The sequence below is a fragment of the Dendrobates tinctorius genome, unplaced genomic scaffold, assembly GCF_039654945.1.
Source record: "Dendrobates tinctorius isolate UK_male_01 unplaced genomic scaffold, ASM3965494v1 ptg000038l, whole genome shotgun sequence".
NCBI classification, from domain to species: Eukaryota; Metazoa; Chordata; class Amphibia; order Anura; family Dendrobatidae; genus Dendrobates; species Dendrobates tinctorius.
In genome coordinates this window covers 3,571,188-3,591,651 of record NW_027361706.1, presented here as the reverse complement: position 1 = coordinate 3,591,651, position 20,464 = coordinate 3,571,188, and the positions used below count along the sequence as shown (strand labels likewise).

Here is a 20,464-nt window from a genome sequence, read left to right as displayed (position 1 = left end):
ACCATCCCATACTCCAGTGCCCATATACCCATCACACATCCTCCATCCCATAGTTCCGTGCCCATATACTCGTCATACATATCCTCCATCCCATAGTCCAGTGCCCATATACCCATCATCCTCCATCCCATAGTCCCGTGCTCATATACCCGTCATACATATCCTCCATCCCATAGTCCCGTGCCCATATACCCGTCATACATATCCAGCATCCCATAGTCCAGTGCCCATATACCCATCACACATCCTCCATCCCATAGTCCCGTGCCCATATATCCATCATACATATCCACCATCCCATAGTCCCGTGCCCATATACCCATCACACATCCTCCATCCCATAGTCAACCATTATGACATCATAATGAGCGGAGGCAGGGCTTGCAACCTATGATGACATCAGCGTCGCCATGGCAACCATTGTGACATCATAATGAGGGGCGGGGCTTGATACACACACACTGCTTCCCCAGGATGCAAATAGGGGCATTATGACATCATAATGAGGGGCGGGGCTTGACGCGCACACACTTTTTCCCCAGTATGTAGGCAGGGGCAAAATTGTTTGGTGAATTGGAACGCACAGGGTTAAAATTTCGCCTCACAACATAGCTTAAGACGCTCTCGGGGTCCAGACGTGTGACAGTGCCAAATTTTGTGGCTGTAGCTGCGACGGTGCGGATGCCAATCCCGGACATACACACATACATACATACATACATACATACATACAGTTGTGGCCAAAAGTATTGACACCCCTGCAATTCTGTCAGATAATGCTCAGTTTCTTCCTGAAAATCTTTGCAAACACAAATTCTTTGGTATTATTATCTTCGTTTAATTTATCTTAAATGAAAAAACACAAAAAGAATTGTCCTAAAGCCAAATTGGATATAATTCCACACCAAACATAAAAAAGAGGGTGGACAAAAGTATTGGCACTGTTCGAAAAATCATGTGATGCTTCTCTAATTTGTGTAATTAACAGCACCTGTAACTTACCCATGGCACCTAACAGGTGTTGGCAATAACTAAATCACACTTGCAGCCAGTTGACATGGATTAAAGTTGACTCAACCTCTGTCCTGTGTCCTTGTGTGTACCACATTGAGCATAGAGAAAAGAAAGAAGACCAAAGAACTGTCTGAGGACTTGAGAAACCAAATTGTGAGGAAGCATGAGCAATCTCAAGGCTACAAGTCCATCTCCAAAGACCAGAATGCTCCTGTGTCTACCGTGCGCAGTGTCATCAAGAAGTTTAAAGCCCATGGCACTGTGGCTAACCTCTCTAGATGTGGCCGGAAAAGAAAAATTGACAAGAGATTTCAATGCAAGATTGTGCGGATGTTGGATAAAGAACCTCCACTAACATCCAAACAAGTTCAAGCTGCCCTGCAGTCCAAGGGTACAACGGTGTCAACCCATACTATCCGTCGGCATCTGAATGAAAAGGGACTGTATGGTAGGAGACCCAGGAAGACTCCACTTCTTACCCCGAGACATAAAAAAGCCAGGCTGGAGTTTGCCAAAACTTACCTGAAAAAGCCTAAAATATTTTGGAAGAATGTTCTCTGGTCAGATGAGACAAAAGTAGAGCTTTTAGGGCAAAAGCATCAACATAGAGTTTAAAGGAGAAAAAAGAGGCATTCAAAGAAAAGTACACGGTCCCTACAGTCAAACATGGCGGAGGTTCCCTGATGTTTTGGGGTTGCTTTGCTGCCTCTGGCACTGGACTGCTTGACCGTGTGCTTGGCATTATGAAGTCAGAAGACTACCAACAAATTTTGCAGCATAATGTAGGGCCCAGTGTGAGAAAGCTGGGTCTACCTCAGAGGTCATGGGTCTTCCAGCAGGACAATAACCCAAAACACACTTCAAAAAGCACTAGAAAATGGTTTGAGAGAAAGCACTGGAGACTTCTAAGATGGCCAGCAATGAGTCCAGACCTGAATCCCATAGAACACCTGTGGAGAGATCTAAAAATGGCAGTTTGGAGAAGGCACCCTTCAAATATCAGGGACCTGGAGCAGTTTGCCAAAGAAGGATGGTCTAAAATTCCAGCAGAGCATTGTAAGAAACTTATTGATGGTTACCGGAAGCGGTTGGTCGCAGTTATTTTGGCTAAAGGTTGTGCAACCAAGTATTAGGCTGAGGGTGCCAATACTTTTGTCTGGCCCATTTTTGGAGTTTTGTGTGAAATGATCAATGTTTTGCTTTTTGCTTCATTCTCTTTTGTGTTTTTTCATTTAAGACAAATTAAATGAAGACAATAATACCCAAGAATTTGTGTTTGCAATCATTTTCAGGAAGAAACTGAATATTATTTGACAGAATTGCAGGGGTGTCAATACTTTTGGCCATGACTGTATATACATACATACATTCACACTTTGAGCTTTATATATTAGATGAGTGAGCTATGCCAAATGACAAACATGGCTCTGCTACATCTGTAAATAAGCTGAATTTAAGGAAAAGCATTATAAATGCAGAATGGTCAAATTGCTGGATGAGCTTTCTGGATGCCCTGGTGCCGGTGTTTGCGCTGTCACGCTACTGCACACCAGGACGTACAGCAACGTGACCAACAGGTTTTGGATTTATTATTTTCTTCTGTGATATTTTATTGGATTGTTTAATTGCAGACAGGGTTTCGCTGTTAATCCACCTTTACTGGGGACGGCCAGATATTTGTGGTATTAATACACAAACATCTTTAATCCACACAGCTCTTGCTAATGCATGGGGGTCCTGGGCAGGTGACCACCTCGCAATGACGGGTATACTGGGTTTATCTTCGTGAGACATTTATTTTGGTTTCCTTTCTTTGGTAGCATCATGGTTGGCACTTGCTATGTGGTGGGGGCCCTCTGTGTGGCGCTGTAAGTGGGGGCCCTCTGTGTGACTGTGTTTGGTGGGGGTCCTCTGTGTGGCGCTGTTTGGTGGGGGCCCTCTGTGTGACGCTGTTTGGTGGGGGCCCTCTGTGTGGCGCTGTTTGGTGGGGGCCCTCTGTGTGGCGCTGTTTGGTGGGGGTCCTCTGTGTGACGCTGTTTGGTGGGGGCCCTCTGTGTGGCGCTGTTTGGTGGGGGCCCTCCGTGGCGCTGTTTGGTGGGGGCCCTCTGTGTGACGCTGTTTGGTGGGGGCCCTCTGTGTGGCGCTGTTTGGTGGGGGTCCTCTGTGTGGCGCTGTTTGGTGGGGACCCTCTGTGTGGCGCTGTTTGGTGGGGGCCCTCTGTCTGACGCTATAGGTGGGGCCCCCAGCCCCTTATGTATTATCAACGACCAAAGGGGCGGCAAATTTTTCGACCGCCCCGGGCGCCACAAACAGTTGCTACGCCACTGATCGTGGTGCTTGGTTACACTCGTTACTCGATTGAGTATCGCGGGTGCTCAAGTGCCATTCTCAAGTAGTTTTGGATTAGAGGCATACAGGCAGGATTTATTGCCTTACAGGCCTTCCATAGGTATACTGCTGCTGTAAGCTAAAAACAAAAGTCCTTTTCAAGGCAACATATTTTCTTTTACCTATTAATACCAGAAAATTTGCATGCATAAATTATATACGTAATTTAAAAAAGCACAAGGCGTGGGGTAAGGGACAGAGAAGTTTACGTGCTGCTGATGGTGCACGCAGAGGCCAAAGCCGTTGGCCAAGTGAAACTATGCATGCTTTGGGAACACAACAAACACGATCATCCATGAGACGTAGGTTCGTGTCCCATTTTGCAGAGCGTTGCAGGACACCACTCTTAAAGCCAGATCAGTGCAAACAGGTGGTTGGTTAAATGGCAGATAATGCTTCCAGTATTTCCCAGCACTACCTGTCTTCCACACGGTCCAGTCTCACTAGCCAGGAGTCTGGACCACAGAATCCTCACCCTGATCCTCTTTCCTCCCACCATGGCGAGTCCCAGGAGCAGTAACGGCGTTAGGGGCAGGCAGACCAGGCAGCTGCCTAGGTTCCCCGCTAACCCAGGGGCCCCCGGGTAGCGGCACATCACACATCCGCTATGGGGCCCGTGAGGCGGGGGGCCCACCTGCCGCTGGTGGCGACTCCCCCCACCGCCGCCACATTGAACTATACCGGTGTCTGCATTAGTATAGAAGTTGAACCAAAGCAAATGCCGAAATTCTTAAGTGGATTCTATCACTGTGAACAAAAAAATCATACACCAATCAGATAGGAGAATGTATGCATATAAGATATGATTAATCAGAAGCTGTAAAGTGCATTTCTACAAGGACAGCTCCATGGTCTACTTCCATATTTTCACTTGCAGTACGATTAGAATATCACAATACTCCGAGCTCCTGCCCCACTGCTAAGCAGTTCAAATGCTTCATTGATTTTTTCCAGGGCTAGCTTCTTGCTTACTAAATGTTCCAGATTGTTCCTTTTGTTCATATAATCTGTAACCAGTTTTGGGATATCAGAACCCTTGTAGCCTCCAAATATAGATCCTTTCAAGGTACGCCCTGTGACAAGCAAACCTGGATGCAAACAAAGTGTGTCCTTGGGAGATGCCACGCCCAACACAACAGCAACACCATTTCCACAGTAAGTACACTGGAGAGCAGTCAGCATGGTTTCAGTGCGTCCTGCACATTCAATGGCAAAATCCACTCCTCCGTTAGTTAGCTCCGTAATGACCTCATGGATGGGTTTATCATAATCCTTTGGGTTTAGGCACTCAGTGGCTCCCAGTTGTAGGGCTTTTGGATACTTATCCTTATGTGAACCTACGCCAATGATTCGTGTAGCGCTTGCATCCTTGCATCCTACAATTGCTGAACAACCAACTCCTCCCAAGCCAAAAACAGCACAACTAGAGCGCTTGGTCACCTTAGCAGTGTTGACAGCTGCACCATATCCAGTAGCAAATCCACAGCCTATAAGACAAACTTCAACAAGGGCACGGGCATCTGGGTCGCCCTCCAAGGGCTGTGGGGTACTCGGTACCGGGCCAGTGTAAGTGGGATAAGTCACAGCAGCTGTGACCCGGTCCGTGGCCCTGGGCGCCCAAATCAATGGTGGTTTGTAATATAGTTTATGTGATAGTTTGTGACGCCACCTGTGGTGTTTGGCAAGCAAGATGGTAAGCCAACGCTGCGTGCAGATCCTCTGGGGCTGATGGTGTGTTGCAGCATAGATGGTGTAGCTCCCCACAGGTGAAGCTGTAACCCCAGGACAGTGTATAGGCGTAGGCGGTGTGAGGAATGTTGGTAGCCAGATGTAGCGGTGCTGACGGTGTTGGCGCACAAATGAATGGAAGACACCAGGGCTTGCAGTTCCAAAGCTTTACTCACAGTTCATGGTACACACTGGTGCCTGACTCCGGGGTAGAGACTCAATCAACCTCCCGGGCTAGTCAGGATTATCCTCTCCAACACTCCGCCAACATGTACCTTTCCTAAACGACTCCTCTATTGCGCCTTTTAGTGTGAAGAGCTCGAGCACCGTGGTACTCTGAAGTTCCTCCTGTCAGATGTTCCTAACAACTCTACTCGTATGGCAGACAGCTGTAGCCTCTCTTGGGGACTCCCTTCTCCGGAGTCCTGGCTCTCTATTCAGTTGCTGTTGTGCCCCAAGTCTTAGATGGGAGTAGTGCATTTACAGCCAACTACTCCACCAGTGTCTGCTGCAGAACCATAAGTGTCCATACAACCTCGGGGACCGGTCCCTGGCCTTGCGCTGAGAACCTATAGGCAGGGTTCCTCTTCCAACCCACAACTCCTCTCTGTTCTCCTACTCCTTCGTTCCGCACTGTTTCTTCTCTCTCTTATGGAAGCTTAGGTTGCAGTTCTACGTCTTTCTCCTTCTGTTCCTTTTCCGTGCCAGATGGCTCAGGTCACTGAGGCAGCTGCAGCACTCCTTCCTCCATCCCTTCTTCCAGGGATCCCCACGCCTCCCGACTGGCTCCCTTCCTTCCTTTCTGACCCTCTGTCAGACTGAACCTCCAGACTGATCTGTAATTCTAAACCTTCCCAACCTTTTATATATCTCAACTCCACCCACCTCCCAGCACATCTCGTGTTACGAAGCAAGGACCCACGAAAGGTGCGCAGCTACCCTCTAAGCATGGAGCCGCAATGTGGTCCTGCTGAACTATCCTGTGTGTGGGGTGCAGGTGTTGGAGTGTGGAAAGGAGTTCCCTACTTACCTAGGTGGTGGGGCACTACACCTTAGGAGAAGGTGCAGTACCTCTGTGGCGACTGAGCCTCAGGGGCGCCACACATCCACTTTGGCAACGCAAATGTCAGACACCACTGTGTATTCAGTAAATGTACTTGTGCATGCGTAATGATTAGTGTTGAGCTATACCACCCGATACTGAAAAATATCGTATCAGAATGGATCGGCCGATCTAAAAAAAAGTATCGGGTATCGCAGATTCCGATCCCGGAAGTCCCATTCAAGTCAATGGAACAGAAATATTGGAATTAAAAAAAACCCTTTCTTTCCCTGTAGGTTAATTCTACATGAAGAAAAACAACTAATAATAATGTAGAATGTATTGTGGGAGGTGTAGGAGACATTAAAGCCATAGAGGTTTAGCCCAATCAAATGGAATAGCAGGATTTTTTTTTTTTTTTAAAGACGTTCGTAGTTACAAAGATATTGACTATGTTAAAGTCTTTAATTTTTTGTCAGATATGTATGTTTCACTACTTCCATGCTCTTTACCTTCTTTTTTACTTCTCCCACACTTTCTCCTTCATGATCCTCAGCAGCAGCATCTTTTTCATCAACTTCTTCTTCTTTTTCTTCTTTTTTTTCTTCTTTTTCTTTTTTTTTTTTACATTCTTCATATTCTTCTTATTCAACTATTATTCTTCTTCATTTTCTACTTCTTCATCTTCTTCCTATTCTTCTTCATCATATTCTTATTTGTGTCAGGCATTCCTGTAGTTGTTATCTATAAAAGTTTGAAGATTACACCTTCCGTTCAGCCTGTCACAAAAGATTTACAACAGGATTTGTCCGCGTTCAGTTTGTCCTGCAGCAGTAGGCCTTTTCCAGGGGCACCACGAGGAGGAACGGACACACCCCTGTTGTGAGTTCATTTTCCCCTTCACCGTCGCTGTCTGATGAACTCCCTCTTCTGGTGAAGGAAGGTAGTGAGGCTGATTACCAAACACCTGATCTGGTAGATGATGACTGGGTAACAGGAAATTCTGACTGGATATAAGGCAGCCGACACCCTTCTGAGTCGCTGGTGATTTCTCTGCTGGATTCTTGGAGACCAGTCTGATTCCTGCTTCCCAAAGATAAATTTTTGCTCTGCTATTGAACTTATTAGTTTTGTTTTGTTTACCTTGTTTTTTGGAGTTCAGCCATCCCCGGTCGGGGGTGTGCTGAGTTCCATTTTTGTCTCTTGGCTCTGTCTTCAGAATTTACCTGAGTGCTGATATAGCGACTTCAGGGCCTGTTTTTCCTATCAGACGGTTGGGACATTTTTTGGTAGGGTTTTTTACGGATTGCAGACAGCAGCTTTTCTATCCTGTCCTTTTTAGTTAGCTTGGGCCCCATCGTTTGCTCAACCTATCTTTCTATCTGTGTTAGTGTTTTCATCTTGCTTCACCGTCATTATTTGTTGGGGCTGCCTATTGCTTTGGGGTCTGCTCTGGGGCAGTTTAGATTTCCCCTTTCTTTCTTTAGGCCTATTTAGTTCTCTGGCTGTGATCGAGGGGTCTAGGGCATCGTAGGAACCCCCCACGGCTACTGTTAGTTGTTGTGGATAGGATCAGGGGTCTGCAATCTGATAGCTACCAACCTCTCCGGTTTTTCTGGACTTAGCTTGTATTTTTGTTTTTTCCTCCTTCGGTGACTCATTCATAACAGAATTACCAGCCATACCGCAGATCCTAGGGTACTCAATAGCAGGAAAGAATTGTAAAAAAAAAAGAAAGTTTGTCAGAATGTTTTTTTTTTTTTTTGTGTATATTTCTTCCTCTATGTCTCTGAGGCCATAGGGGGAATTTTTTTTTTTCTTTCTCAATGGAGATGAAGCAATTGTCTGATCGTGTGGAGCAGCTCACTGCTGAAGTGCGGAGAATTTCCGCCTATCTTGCTCATTCACATGCTGCTGAACCAAAGAACCCTACTCCTGATGTGTTTTTGGGGATCGGTCTAAATTTTTGAATTTTAAGAATAATTGTAAATTATTTTTTGCCTTGAAGCCTAACTCGTTGGGGAGCTCCGCGCAGCAGGTTAAAATTGTCATCTCTTTGCTGCGCGGCGATCCCCAGGATTTCTTTGAAACCTGATGATCCTATTCTTACTAATGTGGACGCATTTTTTCAAGCCTTGGGGTTGTTGTATGATGAACCTAATGCTATTGATCAGGCTGAAAAGGCCCTGTTGGCATTGAGCCAGGGTCGGGATTCTGCAGAGTTGTACTGTCAAAAATTCCAAAAGTGGGCGGTCCTTACTACCTGGAATGATGGTGCCTTGGCAGCTCTCTTTCGGAAGTGTTTGTCAGAAACCGTAAAAGATACTATGGTGGTCTCTTGGCTCTGTCTTCAGAATTTACCTGAATGCTGATATAGCGACTTCAGGGCCTGTTTTTCCTATCAGACGGTTGGGACATTTTTTGGTAGTGTTTTTGGTAGGGTTTTTTACGGATTGCAGACAGCAGCTTTTCTATCCTGTCCTTTTTAGTTAGCTTGGGCCCCATCGTTTGCTCAACCTATCTTTCTATCTGTGTTAGTGTTTTCATCTTGGTTCACCGTCATTATTTGTTGGGGGCTGCCTATTGCTTTGGGGTCTGCTCTGGGGCAGTTTAGATTTCACCTTTCTTTCTTTAGGCCTATTTTGTTCTCCGGCTGTGATCGAGGGGTCTAGGGCATCGTAGGAACCCCCCACGGCTACTGTTAGTTGTTGTGGATAGGATCAGGGGTCTGCAATCCAATAGCTACCAACCTCTCCAGTTTTTCTGGACTTAGCTTGTATTTTTGTTTTTTCCTCCTTCATAACACACCCCCATACACTGCTTAGTCTTCTTCTGCTTATAAATTTGATAATATCCCTTGCTCAGATTTTTAGTCTTATGCTTAATGTTCTTCTGCTTTTGTTTTTTATGCTTCTTGGTCTTCTGTCTCTTGTTGTTCTGCATCTTGGTGGTTGTCTTCCTGTTCTTTGTCCTCTTGGTCATCTTCTTCAGGGTCATCTTTTAGGTATTCTTCTGTGTGGTCTTCAGGGTATTTGTCTTCAGGGTCATTTTCATGGAGATCCAGAGTGAGAATCAAAAACCATTTCCACAAGCTTGAACTTGGAAAAGTAGCAGAAGTTACAAGAAGGCTGAGGAACTGTCGAGAACCAGCTGACGGTACTGGAACCCGGAGTGGCAGCAGAATGAACAAGAGCCAATGGCGCAACCGTGGACCAGCTGACTGTGCTGGAACACAGTTACTATGCAGGAGGTACCTGTGCTCCAAAGCACTACCAAGGACCAGCAGACGTTGCTGGAACTCGGATACCAAGAAGGAGGCACCTAGGCCAAAGGCACTGCCGAAAACCAGCTGACGGTGCTGGAACCCGGATGGGTAGCAGAAGCTACAATACTCAATGGAACTACCGAGAACCAGCTGACGGTGCTGGAACCCGGAGGGGCAGCAGAAGGAACAAGAGCCAATGGGACAACCGTGGAACAGCTGACGGTGCTGGAACACCGTTACTAAGCAGGAGGTACCTGTGCTCCAAAGCACTACCAAGGACCAGCAGACGTTGCTGGAACTCGGATACCGACAAGGAGGCACCTAGGCCAAAGGCTCTGCCGGGAACCAGCTGACGTTGCTGGAACCCGGATGGGTAGCAGAAGGTACCCATGATTAACAAAGTTTTGCATCCGCGAGCAGGCCGCAGTTACCGAAACCCACAGTCCTACAGGGGGTGCTTAGTCTTCTTCTGCTAATAAATTTGATAATATCCTTTGCTCAGATTTTTAGTCTTATGCTTAATGTTCTTCTGCTTTTGTTTTTTATGCTTCTTGGTCTTCTGTCTCTTGTTGTTCTGCATCTTGGTGGTTGTCTTCCAGTTCTTTGTCCTCTTGGTCATCTTCTTCAGGGTCATCTTTTAGGTATTCTTCTGTGTGGTCTTCAGGGTATTCGTCTTCAGGGTCATTTTCATGGAGATCCAGAGTGAGAATCAAAAACCATTTCCACAAGCTTGAACTTGGAAAAGTAGCAGAAGTTACAAGAAGGCTGAGGAACTGTCGAGAACCAGCTGACGGTACTGGAACCCGGAGTGGCAGCAGAATGAACAAGAGCCAATGGCACAACCGTGGACCAGCTGACTGTGCTGGAACACAGTTACTAAGCAGGAGGTACCTGTGCTCCAAAGCACTACCAAGGACCAGCAGACGTTGCTGGAACTCGGATACCAAGAAGGAGGCACCTAGGCCAAAGGCACTGCCGAAAACCAGCTGACGGTGCTGGAACCAGGATGGGTAGCAGAAGGAACAAGAGCCAATGGGACAACCGTGGAACAGCTGACGGTGCTGGAACACCGTTACTAAGCAGGAGGTACCTGTGCTCCAAAGCACTACCAAGGACCAGCAGACGTTGCTGGAACTCGGATACCGACAAGGAGGCACCTAGGCCAAAGGCTCTGCCGGGAACCAGCTGACGTTGCTGGAACCCGGATGGGTAGCAGAAGGTACCCATGATTAACAAAGTTTTGCATCCGCGAGCAGGCCGCAGTTACCGAAACCCACAGTCCTACAGGGGGTGCTTGTCCTATTGGCACTATGGAACCAGCCTTTTTTACCAGAACCCGCAGCCCAAATAGGAAGCACCGAAACTGCAGGCACCATAGACTCGGCTAACCCTACCGCAACACGACAGGACAACGTATCGGTGGCAAAGTGACGTTGACACTACCCGGAAACAGCAGGCGTGCTGTAACAAGGCTGGGCAGGAGGGAGTACCCGTGCCAAAGACACTGCCGAGAACCAGCTGACGGTGCTGGAACCCGGATGGGTAGCAGAAGCTACAATACGCAATGGAACTACCGAGAACCAGCTGACGGTGCTGGAACCAGGAGGGGCAGCAGAAGGAACAAGAGCCAATGGCCCAACCGTGGACCAGCTGACGGTGCTGGAACACGGTTTCTAAGCAGGAGTTACATGTGCTAAAAAGCACTACCAAGAACCAGCAGACGTTGCTGGAACTCGGATACCGACAAGGAGGCAACAATGCCAAAGGCTCTGCCGGGAACCAGCAGACGGTGCTGAAACCCGGATTGGTAGCAGAAGGTACCCATGATCAACAAAGTTGCAAGGCCGCGAGCAGGACGCAGTTTCCGAAACCCACAGTCCAACAGGGGGTGCTTGTCCTATTGGCACTACAGAACCAGCCTTTATTACCAGAACCCGCAGCCCACATAGAAAGCACCAAAACTGCAGGCATCATAGACTTGACAAACCCGACCGCAACACGACAGGACAACGTATCGGTGGCAAAGTTACGTTGACACTACCCGGAAACAGCAGGCATGCTGGAACCAGGCTGGGAAGGAGGGAGTACCCGTGCCAAAGACACTGCCGAGAACCAGCTGACGGTGCTGGAACCCGGATGGGTAGCAGAAGCTACAAGAGTCAATGGAACTACCGAGAACCAGCTGACGGTGCTGGAACCCAGAGGGGCAGCAGAAGGAACAAGAGCCAATGGCACAACCGTGGACCAGCTGACGGTGCTGGAACACGGTTTCTAAGCTGGAGTTACCTGTGCTGAAAAGCACTACCAAGAACCAGCAGACGTTGCTGGAACTCGGATACCGACAAGGAGGCAACAATGCCAAAGGCTCTGCCGGGAACCAGCAGACGGTGCTGGAACCAGGATGGGTAGCAGAAGGTACCCATGATCAACAAAGTTGCAAGGCCGCGAGCAGGACGCAGTTTCCGAAACCCACAGTCCAACAGGGGGTGCTTGTCCTATCGGCACTACAGAACCAGCCTTTATTACCAGAACCCGCAGCCCACATAGAAAGCACCAAAACTGCAGGCACCATAGACTCGGCAAACCCGACCGCAACACGACAGGACAACGTATCGGTGGCAAAGTTACATTGACACTACCCGGAAACAGGCGTGCTGGAACCAGGCTGGGCAGGAGGGAGTACCCGTGCCAAAGACACTGCCGAGAACCAGCTGACGGTGCTGGAACCCGGATGGGTAGCAGAAGCTACAAGAGTCAATGGAACTACCGAGAACCAGCTGACGGTGCTGGAACTCAGAGGGGCAGCAGAAGGAACAAGAGCCAATGGCACAACCGTGGACCAGCTGACGGTGCTGGAACACGGTTTCTAAGCAGGAGGTACCTGTGCTAAAAAGCACTACCAAGGACCAGCAGACGTTGCTGGAACTCGGATACCAAGAAGGAGGCACCTAGGCCAAAGGCTCTGCCGGGAACCAGCTGACGGTGCTGGAACCAGGCTGAGCAGGAGGGAGTACCCGTGCCAAAGACACTTCTGAGCTGCAACTGGCGATGTTGGAGCCCAGGGGTCAATCATGCAGCAGGCTGAGGCCTACTTCGAGCTAGTTTTATATTGGTTGTACACAACTACTGATTTTTACTGGGCTCCACTTGGGCCTCTGGTTCTACTGTCTCTAGTATTTCCCCTGGCCTACAACCCCGCCAGTCGCCGCTCTGAAGTGGCGTGTTCACAATCCACACTTGTTCCTGTGTGACTGGGGCTCAGTCACGTCAGTTGATCCACTGATGTGTGTCCGGCAAGGTCTCCTGCTCTGTCCACATTCCGACTACTAGTAATGGGAATGGGGACAGAGCGGCAGACATTGCCGGACACACATCAGTGAATCAACTGACGTGCCTGAGCCACAGTAGCACAGGAACAAGTGTGGATTGTGCACACGCCACTTCAGAGCAGCGACTGGCGGGGTTGGAGGCCAGGGGAAATACTAGAGACAGTAGAGCCAGAGGCCTAAGTGGAGCACGGTGGAAAATCAGTAGTAGTGTGATTTTGGAGGCAGCAGGAGACTTTGCCATCCACATAGCAGGGGAACAGCAGGCGTTACTGAACCCCACAGACACAGGAGCGAGTGTTTGAATCTGTGCGGACAGCACTTCCAAGCTACAACTGGCTGTGTTGTAGCCCAGGATCAATGCTCCGAGCAGGCTGAGGCCTACTTGGAGCGAGGAGAAAATGCGTTGCAGTGTGAGTTTGGAGGCAGCAGGAGACATTGCCATTCACACAGCAGGGGAACAGCTGGCATTACTGAACCCCACTAACACAGGAGCTAGTGTGTTTTGCTCTGTGAAGACGGCACTTCTGAACACCAACTGGCGTTGTATGAGCACAGGATGAGGCATGGAGCAGGCTGAGGTCTGATGTTGTTGGCATGTGGATGGAGCAGGAGACTTTGCCGTCTACACAGCAGGGGAACAGCTGGCATTACTGAACCCCACTAACACAGGAGCTAGTGTGTTTTGCTCTGTGAAAACGGCACTTCTGAACACCAACTGGCGTTGTTGGAGCACAGGATGAGGCATGGAGCAGGCTGAGGTCTGATGTTGTTGGCATGTGGATGGAGCAGGAGACTTTGCCGTCTACACAGCAGGGGAACAGCTGGCATTACTGAATCCCACTAACACAGGAGCTAGTGTGTTTTGTTCTGTGAAGACGGCACTTCTGAACACCAACTGGCGTTGTTGGAGCCCAGGATGAAGCATGGAGCAGGCTGAGGCCAACTTGCAGCACGTTTTATAGAGGTTGTAGACTACTACTGATTGTAACCGTGCTCCACTTAGGCCTCAGGCTCCACTGTCTCTAGTATTTCCCCTGGCCTCCAACCCCACCAGTGACAGCTCTGAAGTGGCGTCAGCACAATCCACACTTGTTCCTGTGTTACTTGGGCTCAGTCCTGTCAGTTGATCCCCTGATGTGTGTCCGGCAAGGTCTCCTGCTCTGTCCTCATTCATACTACTAGTAATGGGAATGTGGACAGACCAGGAGACCTTGCCGGACACACATCAGGGGATCAACTGACGTGACTGAGCCCCAGTAACTCAGGAAGAAGTGTGGATTGTGCAGACGCCACTTCAGAGCAGCAACTGGCGGGGTTGGAGGCCAGGGGAAATACTAGAGACAGTGGAGCCAGAGGCCTAAGTGAAGCACGGTTAAAAATCAGTAGTAGTTTGAATGTGGATGGAGCAGGAGACTTTGCAGTCCACACAGCAGGGGAGCAGCTGGCATTACTGAACCCCAATAACACAGGAGCTAGTGTTTTTCTCTGTGCAGACGACACATCTGAGCGACAACTGGCTGTGTTGAAGCCCAGGGATTATAGTTCAGGTGGTAGAAACATGAACACAACAGGAGACCTGGATACAGTTGCCAACCCATTATTTAGTCGGGAAGAGGACTGGCAAATTCTGGGGAGATCCAGGCCTTGTTCATTTTCAGAAAAGTAAGCCGGTCAACGTTATCGGAAGAAAGTCGCGTGCGACGGTCTGTTAGTACACCACCTGCGGCACTAAAGACGCGTTCCGATAATACACTGGCAGCTGGGCAAGCCAGCACCTCCAATGCATACTGGCTAAGCTCTGGCCATGTATCCAGCTTAGAGACCCAAAACTTGAAGGGGGAAGAGCCATCTGGGAGTACACTCACAGGGCAAGACATGTAGTCTGTCACCATCTGATGGAAACGTTGCCTCCTGCTGACTGGAGCCGTCAGTGATGGTGTAGACAATTGTGGCGGACACACAAAACTTTGCCACATTTGGGCCATAGTGGTCTTGCCTTGTGCTGAGGCGCTGCCTCTGCTCCCTCTTTGTGCCGAGTTTCCTCCACTGGCTCGATGCACAGAGGTGCTTTGTAAAGCACTAGCACCACTGCTGTCGGGTGGAATGGAAAACATGATGGACTGCACCAGTGTGTCTTGGTACTCCCGCAGTTTACACTCCCGGTTCAACGTTGGTGTGAGGGTTTGCAAGTTGTCCCGGTAGCGAGGATCTAGGAGGGTGTACACCCAATAATCAGCCGTATAGAGAATGTGGGCGATGCGACGGTCGTTTCTCAGGCACTGCAGCATGAAGTCAACCATGTGCTGAAGACTCCCAACTGCCAAAGAACCGCTGTCCCCTGCTTGAGGCGTGATCTCTGCCTGCTCTGCATCACCCCACCCTCGCTGTACATACTGACTAGAGCTTTGTGTACCTCCCTCCTCTGGAGAGATGTCTTCCTCCTCCATCGACTCCTCCTCATCCGCCTCACAAAGTGTCCCCTGCCTAGGCCTTTGTGAGGAAGCACGTAGCGCAGACTGTCCAATAGCAGATGGCATTTGGGACTCCTCATCCTCCACCTCTTCCAAAACCTCATCCCTTAGTGCTTGCAGTGTTTTTTGAAGCAGACAGATAAGGGGGACAGTCATGCTGACTAGTGCATCATCTGCACTCGCCATCCGCGTGGAATCATCGAAGGCACGCAAAACGAGGCAGATGTCCTTCATAGAGGCCCAGTCAGTGGTGCTGAAGTGTGACCGGCGCACAGTGCGACTTGTTTGCGCCTGATGCAGCTGGTACTCCATGACTGCTGCCTGCTGCTCACACAACCGCTCCAACATATGTAACGTAGAATTCCACCTGGTGGGTAAGTCACATATGATGCGATGTTCCGGAAGGCGTAATCCGCGCTGCAGAGCAGCAAGGCGCGACCTTGCCGTGCTGGAACGCTGCAAGTGAGCGCACTCTATGCGGACCTTGTGCAGCAGTGCATCAAGATCCGGATAGTCGCTCAGAAAGCTCTGCACGACCAAGTTGAGCACATGTGCCAGACATGGGATGTGAGTGAGGTTGCAAAGGCCAAGAGCTGCCACCAGATTTCGGCCATTGTCACACACTACCAAGCCCGGCTGGAGATTCGCTGGCAGAAACCACACGTCGCTCTCCTGCTTGATGGCATTCCAGAGCTCCTGCGCTGTGTGGCTTCGATTCCCCAAAGAAATTAATTTCAGTACGGCCTGTTGACGTTTGGCCACGGCTGTGCTCATATCGGTCATAACAGGCTCCTGCTGCGCTGTTTCAGAGGAACTTGAGTAGGAGGAGGAGTCAATGTGTACAGACTGGATTCCTGCAATCCGTGGAGTTGGCAGAACACGTACAGCGCCACTCTCCAGATCTGTACCCGGCTCAGCAACATTGACCCAATGGGCAGTGAGGGAAAGGTATCGTGTCCCTGTCCATGGTTACTGGTCCACGCATCGGTGGTCAGGTGGACCTTGCTACTGACGGCGTTTAGTAGCGCATGTTTTATGTTTGCCTCCACATGTTTCTGCAGGGCAGGGACGGCTCGCCTGCTGAAATAAAAGCGGCTGGGCACGGTGTATTGTGGGACCGCCAATGCCATGAAGTCCCGGAAGGTGTCAGTCTCCACCAGCCTGAATGACAGCATTTCAAGTGCCAGTAGTTTGGCAATGCCAGCATTCAGAGCCTGTGCTCGGGGATGGTTTGCCGAGTATGGTCACCTTTCTCCCATGCCTGTGCTACCGATGGCTGTCGAGTGGCCTGGGAGTGTGAGGATGACTTGGAATGTGGTGCTGTGGGTGGAATGTCACAGGGTCTCCGGACAACAGTGCCAGAGGTTCTTCCTTGGCGATCCTGTGAGGAAGCCGAACCAGCTGTGTGTGAGCTGGAGGAAGAGGCCCCAACACGAGCTGAAGAGGTGGTAGGTGGTGCTGTACGTTGGCCTACGTCTTCAGTGTGTCTGTGTAACTCCACCTCGTGCTTGGTCCGCACATGTTTCCACATATTAGTGGTATTGAAGTTGCTGACATTTTTCCCTCTTTTGACTCTCTGATGACACAGCTTGCATTTGACAAAGCAAATGTCATCTGCAACTGTGTCAAAAAAGGACCACGCACTGCAAGTCTTGGGAGCGCCCGTTTTGCCTTTTGAAAGTGGAATGCTCCTAACGTGTGCCGAAGTGGAGGCTACAGGCAACCAAGTCTGCCCCTCTCCCTCTCCCTCCGGTTTTGGCCGTTCGGGGAATCTCTTCCTCAGAGTTGCTCCCACCACCTTCCTGTTCCTCACGCCATGATGGGTCAAGGACCTCATCATCTACACTCCCCTCTTCAAACACCTGCTTCTCCTGGGTTGTCTCGCCAGCACCGTACGCAACAGAAAGTGGCAACTGTGTCTCGTCATCATCTGATGCGTACTGAGGTGTGCTGACCATAGGCACTGGCCCACCCGCCTCTTCAGATTCAGAGGGACAAAGAAGTTGCGCATCACTGCATACTCCCTCTTCTTCACAATCTGGAATGCTGCTTGGCTGGCCCCCTCTTTCCAAACCAACAGATTCCAAGAACAGAAGTAGAGACTGTGATGGCTCCTGTCCAGTGCTCTCTGACTGCCTGGGCACTTTGGCAGGTGGTGAAGAGACAGATGGTTGCTCTTCGGTGCTCTGGCCCTGAGAGGATGTGGAAGTAATTGAAGTCGATGCGTTAGCTGGCATCCATCCCACAACGGCTTCAATTTGTTCCTCCCGCAGCAGTGGGGTACGGTGAGGTCCTACAAAGCTGCGCATAAAGGACTGTTGCCTGCTAAAACTGGGGGATGCTGACTCACTGGTGCCAACAGCAGGCACAGACTCCCCACGTCCTCTCCCTGCAGAATCCCCACGTCCTCTCCCTGCAGAATCCCCACGTCCTCTCCCTGCAGAATCCCCACGTCCTCTCCCTGCAGAATCCCCACGTCCTCTCCCTGCTGAAACTCCACGCCCACGTGCCTTACTCCCTGCCTTCTTCATCTTGCTAGACTGAGAAAGATAGGCAGAAAAGTACAAAGGGGGGCCTTAGTGTGCTTATTCCTGAACAGCTGGTTACAGGTATAAGAAACACTAATTTTATGAAGTGTGTGTATCGACTACACTTTAATGGGAGCTAATGTGGCCTACACAACTTTCAAATGTAGTGTTTGGTGAACTTTGCTGGGTTTTTTTGGGGAAAAAAAACTAAAATGATGTGATCAAAGATTTGAAAGTGAGAGTATCACCAACTTTCTGGAGCTATTACAATGCAGGCAGGTAACCTACAATGCAAAAGATGAGGCTCCAAAAAATTTGGGTAATACTAATCTGGCTGCAGCTGAAGGGCACAAGCCAGAAAAAAGGCTCCTCTACTCTTATATAGTGTTTGCAACCAACCAATGTAGATGGATATGGATGGACGCACACTAATAGGAGAAGAAAAAATGAGCTGCAATTAAAGAAAAATATGTTCGAGGCAGTGACGCATGCTGAGCAGCCTACAACCAGACGTAGCTGCAGGACACACTACTCAGCGTGAGCTGCACTCACACACAGTCAGAGACCTATCAGACAGCCGTGAACAATGCAGCTAAGTGGGCACTAGCACTGACAGGCTGCAGAAAGGCTCCTCTGTGTACTCCTAGAGTGTTTGCAACCACCATATATGGATACGGATGGATGCACACTAATAGGAGAAAAAATGAGCTGCAATAAAATAAAAATGTGTGAGGCAGTGACACGCTGAGCAGCCTACAACCAGACGTAGCTGCAGGACACACTACTCAGCGTGACCTGCACTCACACACAGTCAGAGACCTCTCAGACAGCCGTGAATAGTGCAGCTAAGTGGGCACTAGCACTGAAAGGCTGCAGAAAGGCTCCGCTGTGTACTCCTAGAGTGTTTGCAACCACCATATATGGATACGGATGGATGCACACTAATAGGAGAAAAAATGAGCTGCAATAAAAGAAAAATGTGTGAGGCAGTGACACGCTGAGCGGCCTACAACCAGACGTAGCTGCAGGACACACTACTCAGCGTGAGCTGCACTCACACACAGTCAGAGACCTCTCAGACAGCCGTGAACAGTGCAGCTAAGTGGGCACTAGCACTTAAAGGCTGCAGAAAGGCTCTGCTGTCTACTACTAGTGTTTGCAACCAACGTATATTGATACGGATGGAAGCACACTAGATAGAATTTTTTAAAAATAAGCAGCTCAAAAAGGAAAATATGTATGAGGCAGCAGTGAGGCACGCTGGGCGGCCTACAACCAGACGTGGCTGCAGGACCCACTCCACAGCGTGAGCTGCACTCACACAGCCCTTGCAGACAGCTGTGAACACTGCTGCTAGGGAAAAGAAAGCTACAGTGGTGGTTTATGTAGCCTGGGTAAAGCACAATATTGTTTTGAGAATCGCTATTTCTAACTGTCCCTCACAGTCTTCAACAGCAGCCTGTCCCTAACTGAATTCACAGCCGAGTGACCAGAAATGGCGGCGGCTTTTATAGTGCATCATGACATCATTTCAGCAGCCAATCACAGCCATGCCAATAGTTTACATGCCTAACAGGATGTGCCCACACTTCTGAGGATTCCCATTGGCTGAATCAAAGCGAGCGGGCTGATAGCATTATGGGAACTTCCCATTCCGTTATCCGATACGAAAAAAGTATCGGAAGTCAGTATCGGAATTCCGATACAGCTAATATCGGCCGATACCCGATACTTGCGGTATCGGAAAGCTCAACACTAGTAATGATAAATCGCTTTCCCTTTACAGGTAAATCTGCTTGTACCATCATCCATCAGTCCTGATTGAGCTCCAAATGCAAACTCTAATTTTTTGCAGATGTTACTGGGTGGGCCATCGCAAGCTCTGCACGATTTCTTTTGACTTCATGAGCAAACAAGCAACACCATTTCCACAGTAAGTACACTGGAGAGCAGTCAGCATGGTTTCAGAGCGTCCTGCACATTCAACGGCAAAATCCACTCCTCCATTAGTTAGCTCAGTAATGACCTCATGAATGGGTTTATCGTAAACCTTTGGGTTTAGGCACTCAGTGGCTCCCAGTTGTAAGGCTTTTGGATACTTATCCTTATGTGAACCTACTCCAATGATTCATGTAGCGCTTGCATCCTTGCATCCTACAATTGATGATAAACCAACTCCTCCCAAGCCAAAAACAGCACAACTAGAGCGCTTGGTCCCCTTAGCAGTGTTGACAGCTGCACCATATCCAGTAGAAAATCCACAGCCTATAAGACAAACTTCAACAAGGGCACGGGCATCCACTTTGGCAACGTAAATGTCAGACACCACAGTGTATTCAGTGAATGTACTTGTGCATGCGTAATGATAAATCGCTTTGCCTTTACAGGTAAATCTGCTTGCACCATCATCCATCAGTCCTGATTGAGCTCCAAATGCAAACTCTAATTTTTTGCAGATGTTACTGTGTTGGCCATCGCAAGCTCTGCACGATTTATTCTGACTTCATGAGCCTTTGGAGGAGCTACTTCAATATCTTCAATGCTGAGGGGCTTGCATGGTTCCCAGGCAATAGCGGCCTTGCATTTAATAGCCTTTCCTGCGGTGCTCATGGTGGTTCCGGTTCAAAGCAATGATGGAGGAGAGAGCGTCAGCTGATGCCTCCTCTCCCATCATTCCCCTCTGCCTCTGACACTGCGGG

At 49.2% G+C, this 20,464-nt stretch overlaps 1 protein-coding gene across 1 annotated transcript; it reads right to left on the bottom strand.

Annotated features, from left to right (window-relative positions):
* Nucleotides 1–4,284: 4,284 nt before the first annotated feature.
* Nucleotides 4,285–20,178, bottom strand: LOC141088185 (NADP-dependent alcohol dehydrogenase-like). The gene is made up of 2 exons (XM_073574107.1): nt 20,040–20,178; nt 4,285–4,901 (listed from the first exon to the last, which is right to left on the bottom strand). Exons 1-2 carry the CDS (start codon nt 20,176–20,178, stop codon nt 4,285–4,287), a joined length of 756 nt encoding a protein of 251 aa, XP_073430208.1.
* Between the last annotated feature and the right edge of the window lie 286 nt (nt 20,179–20,464).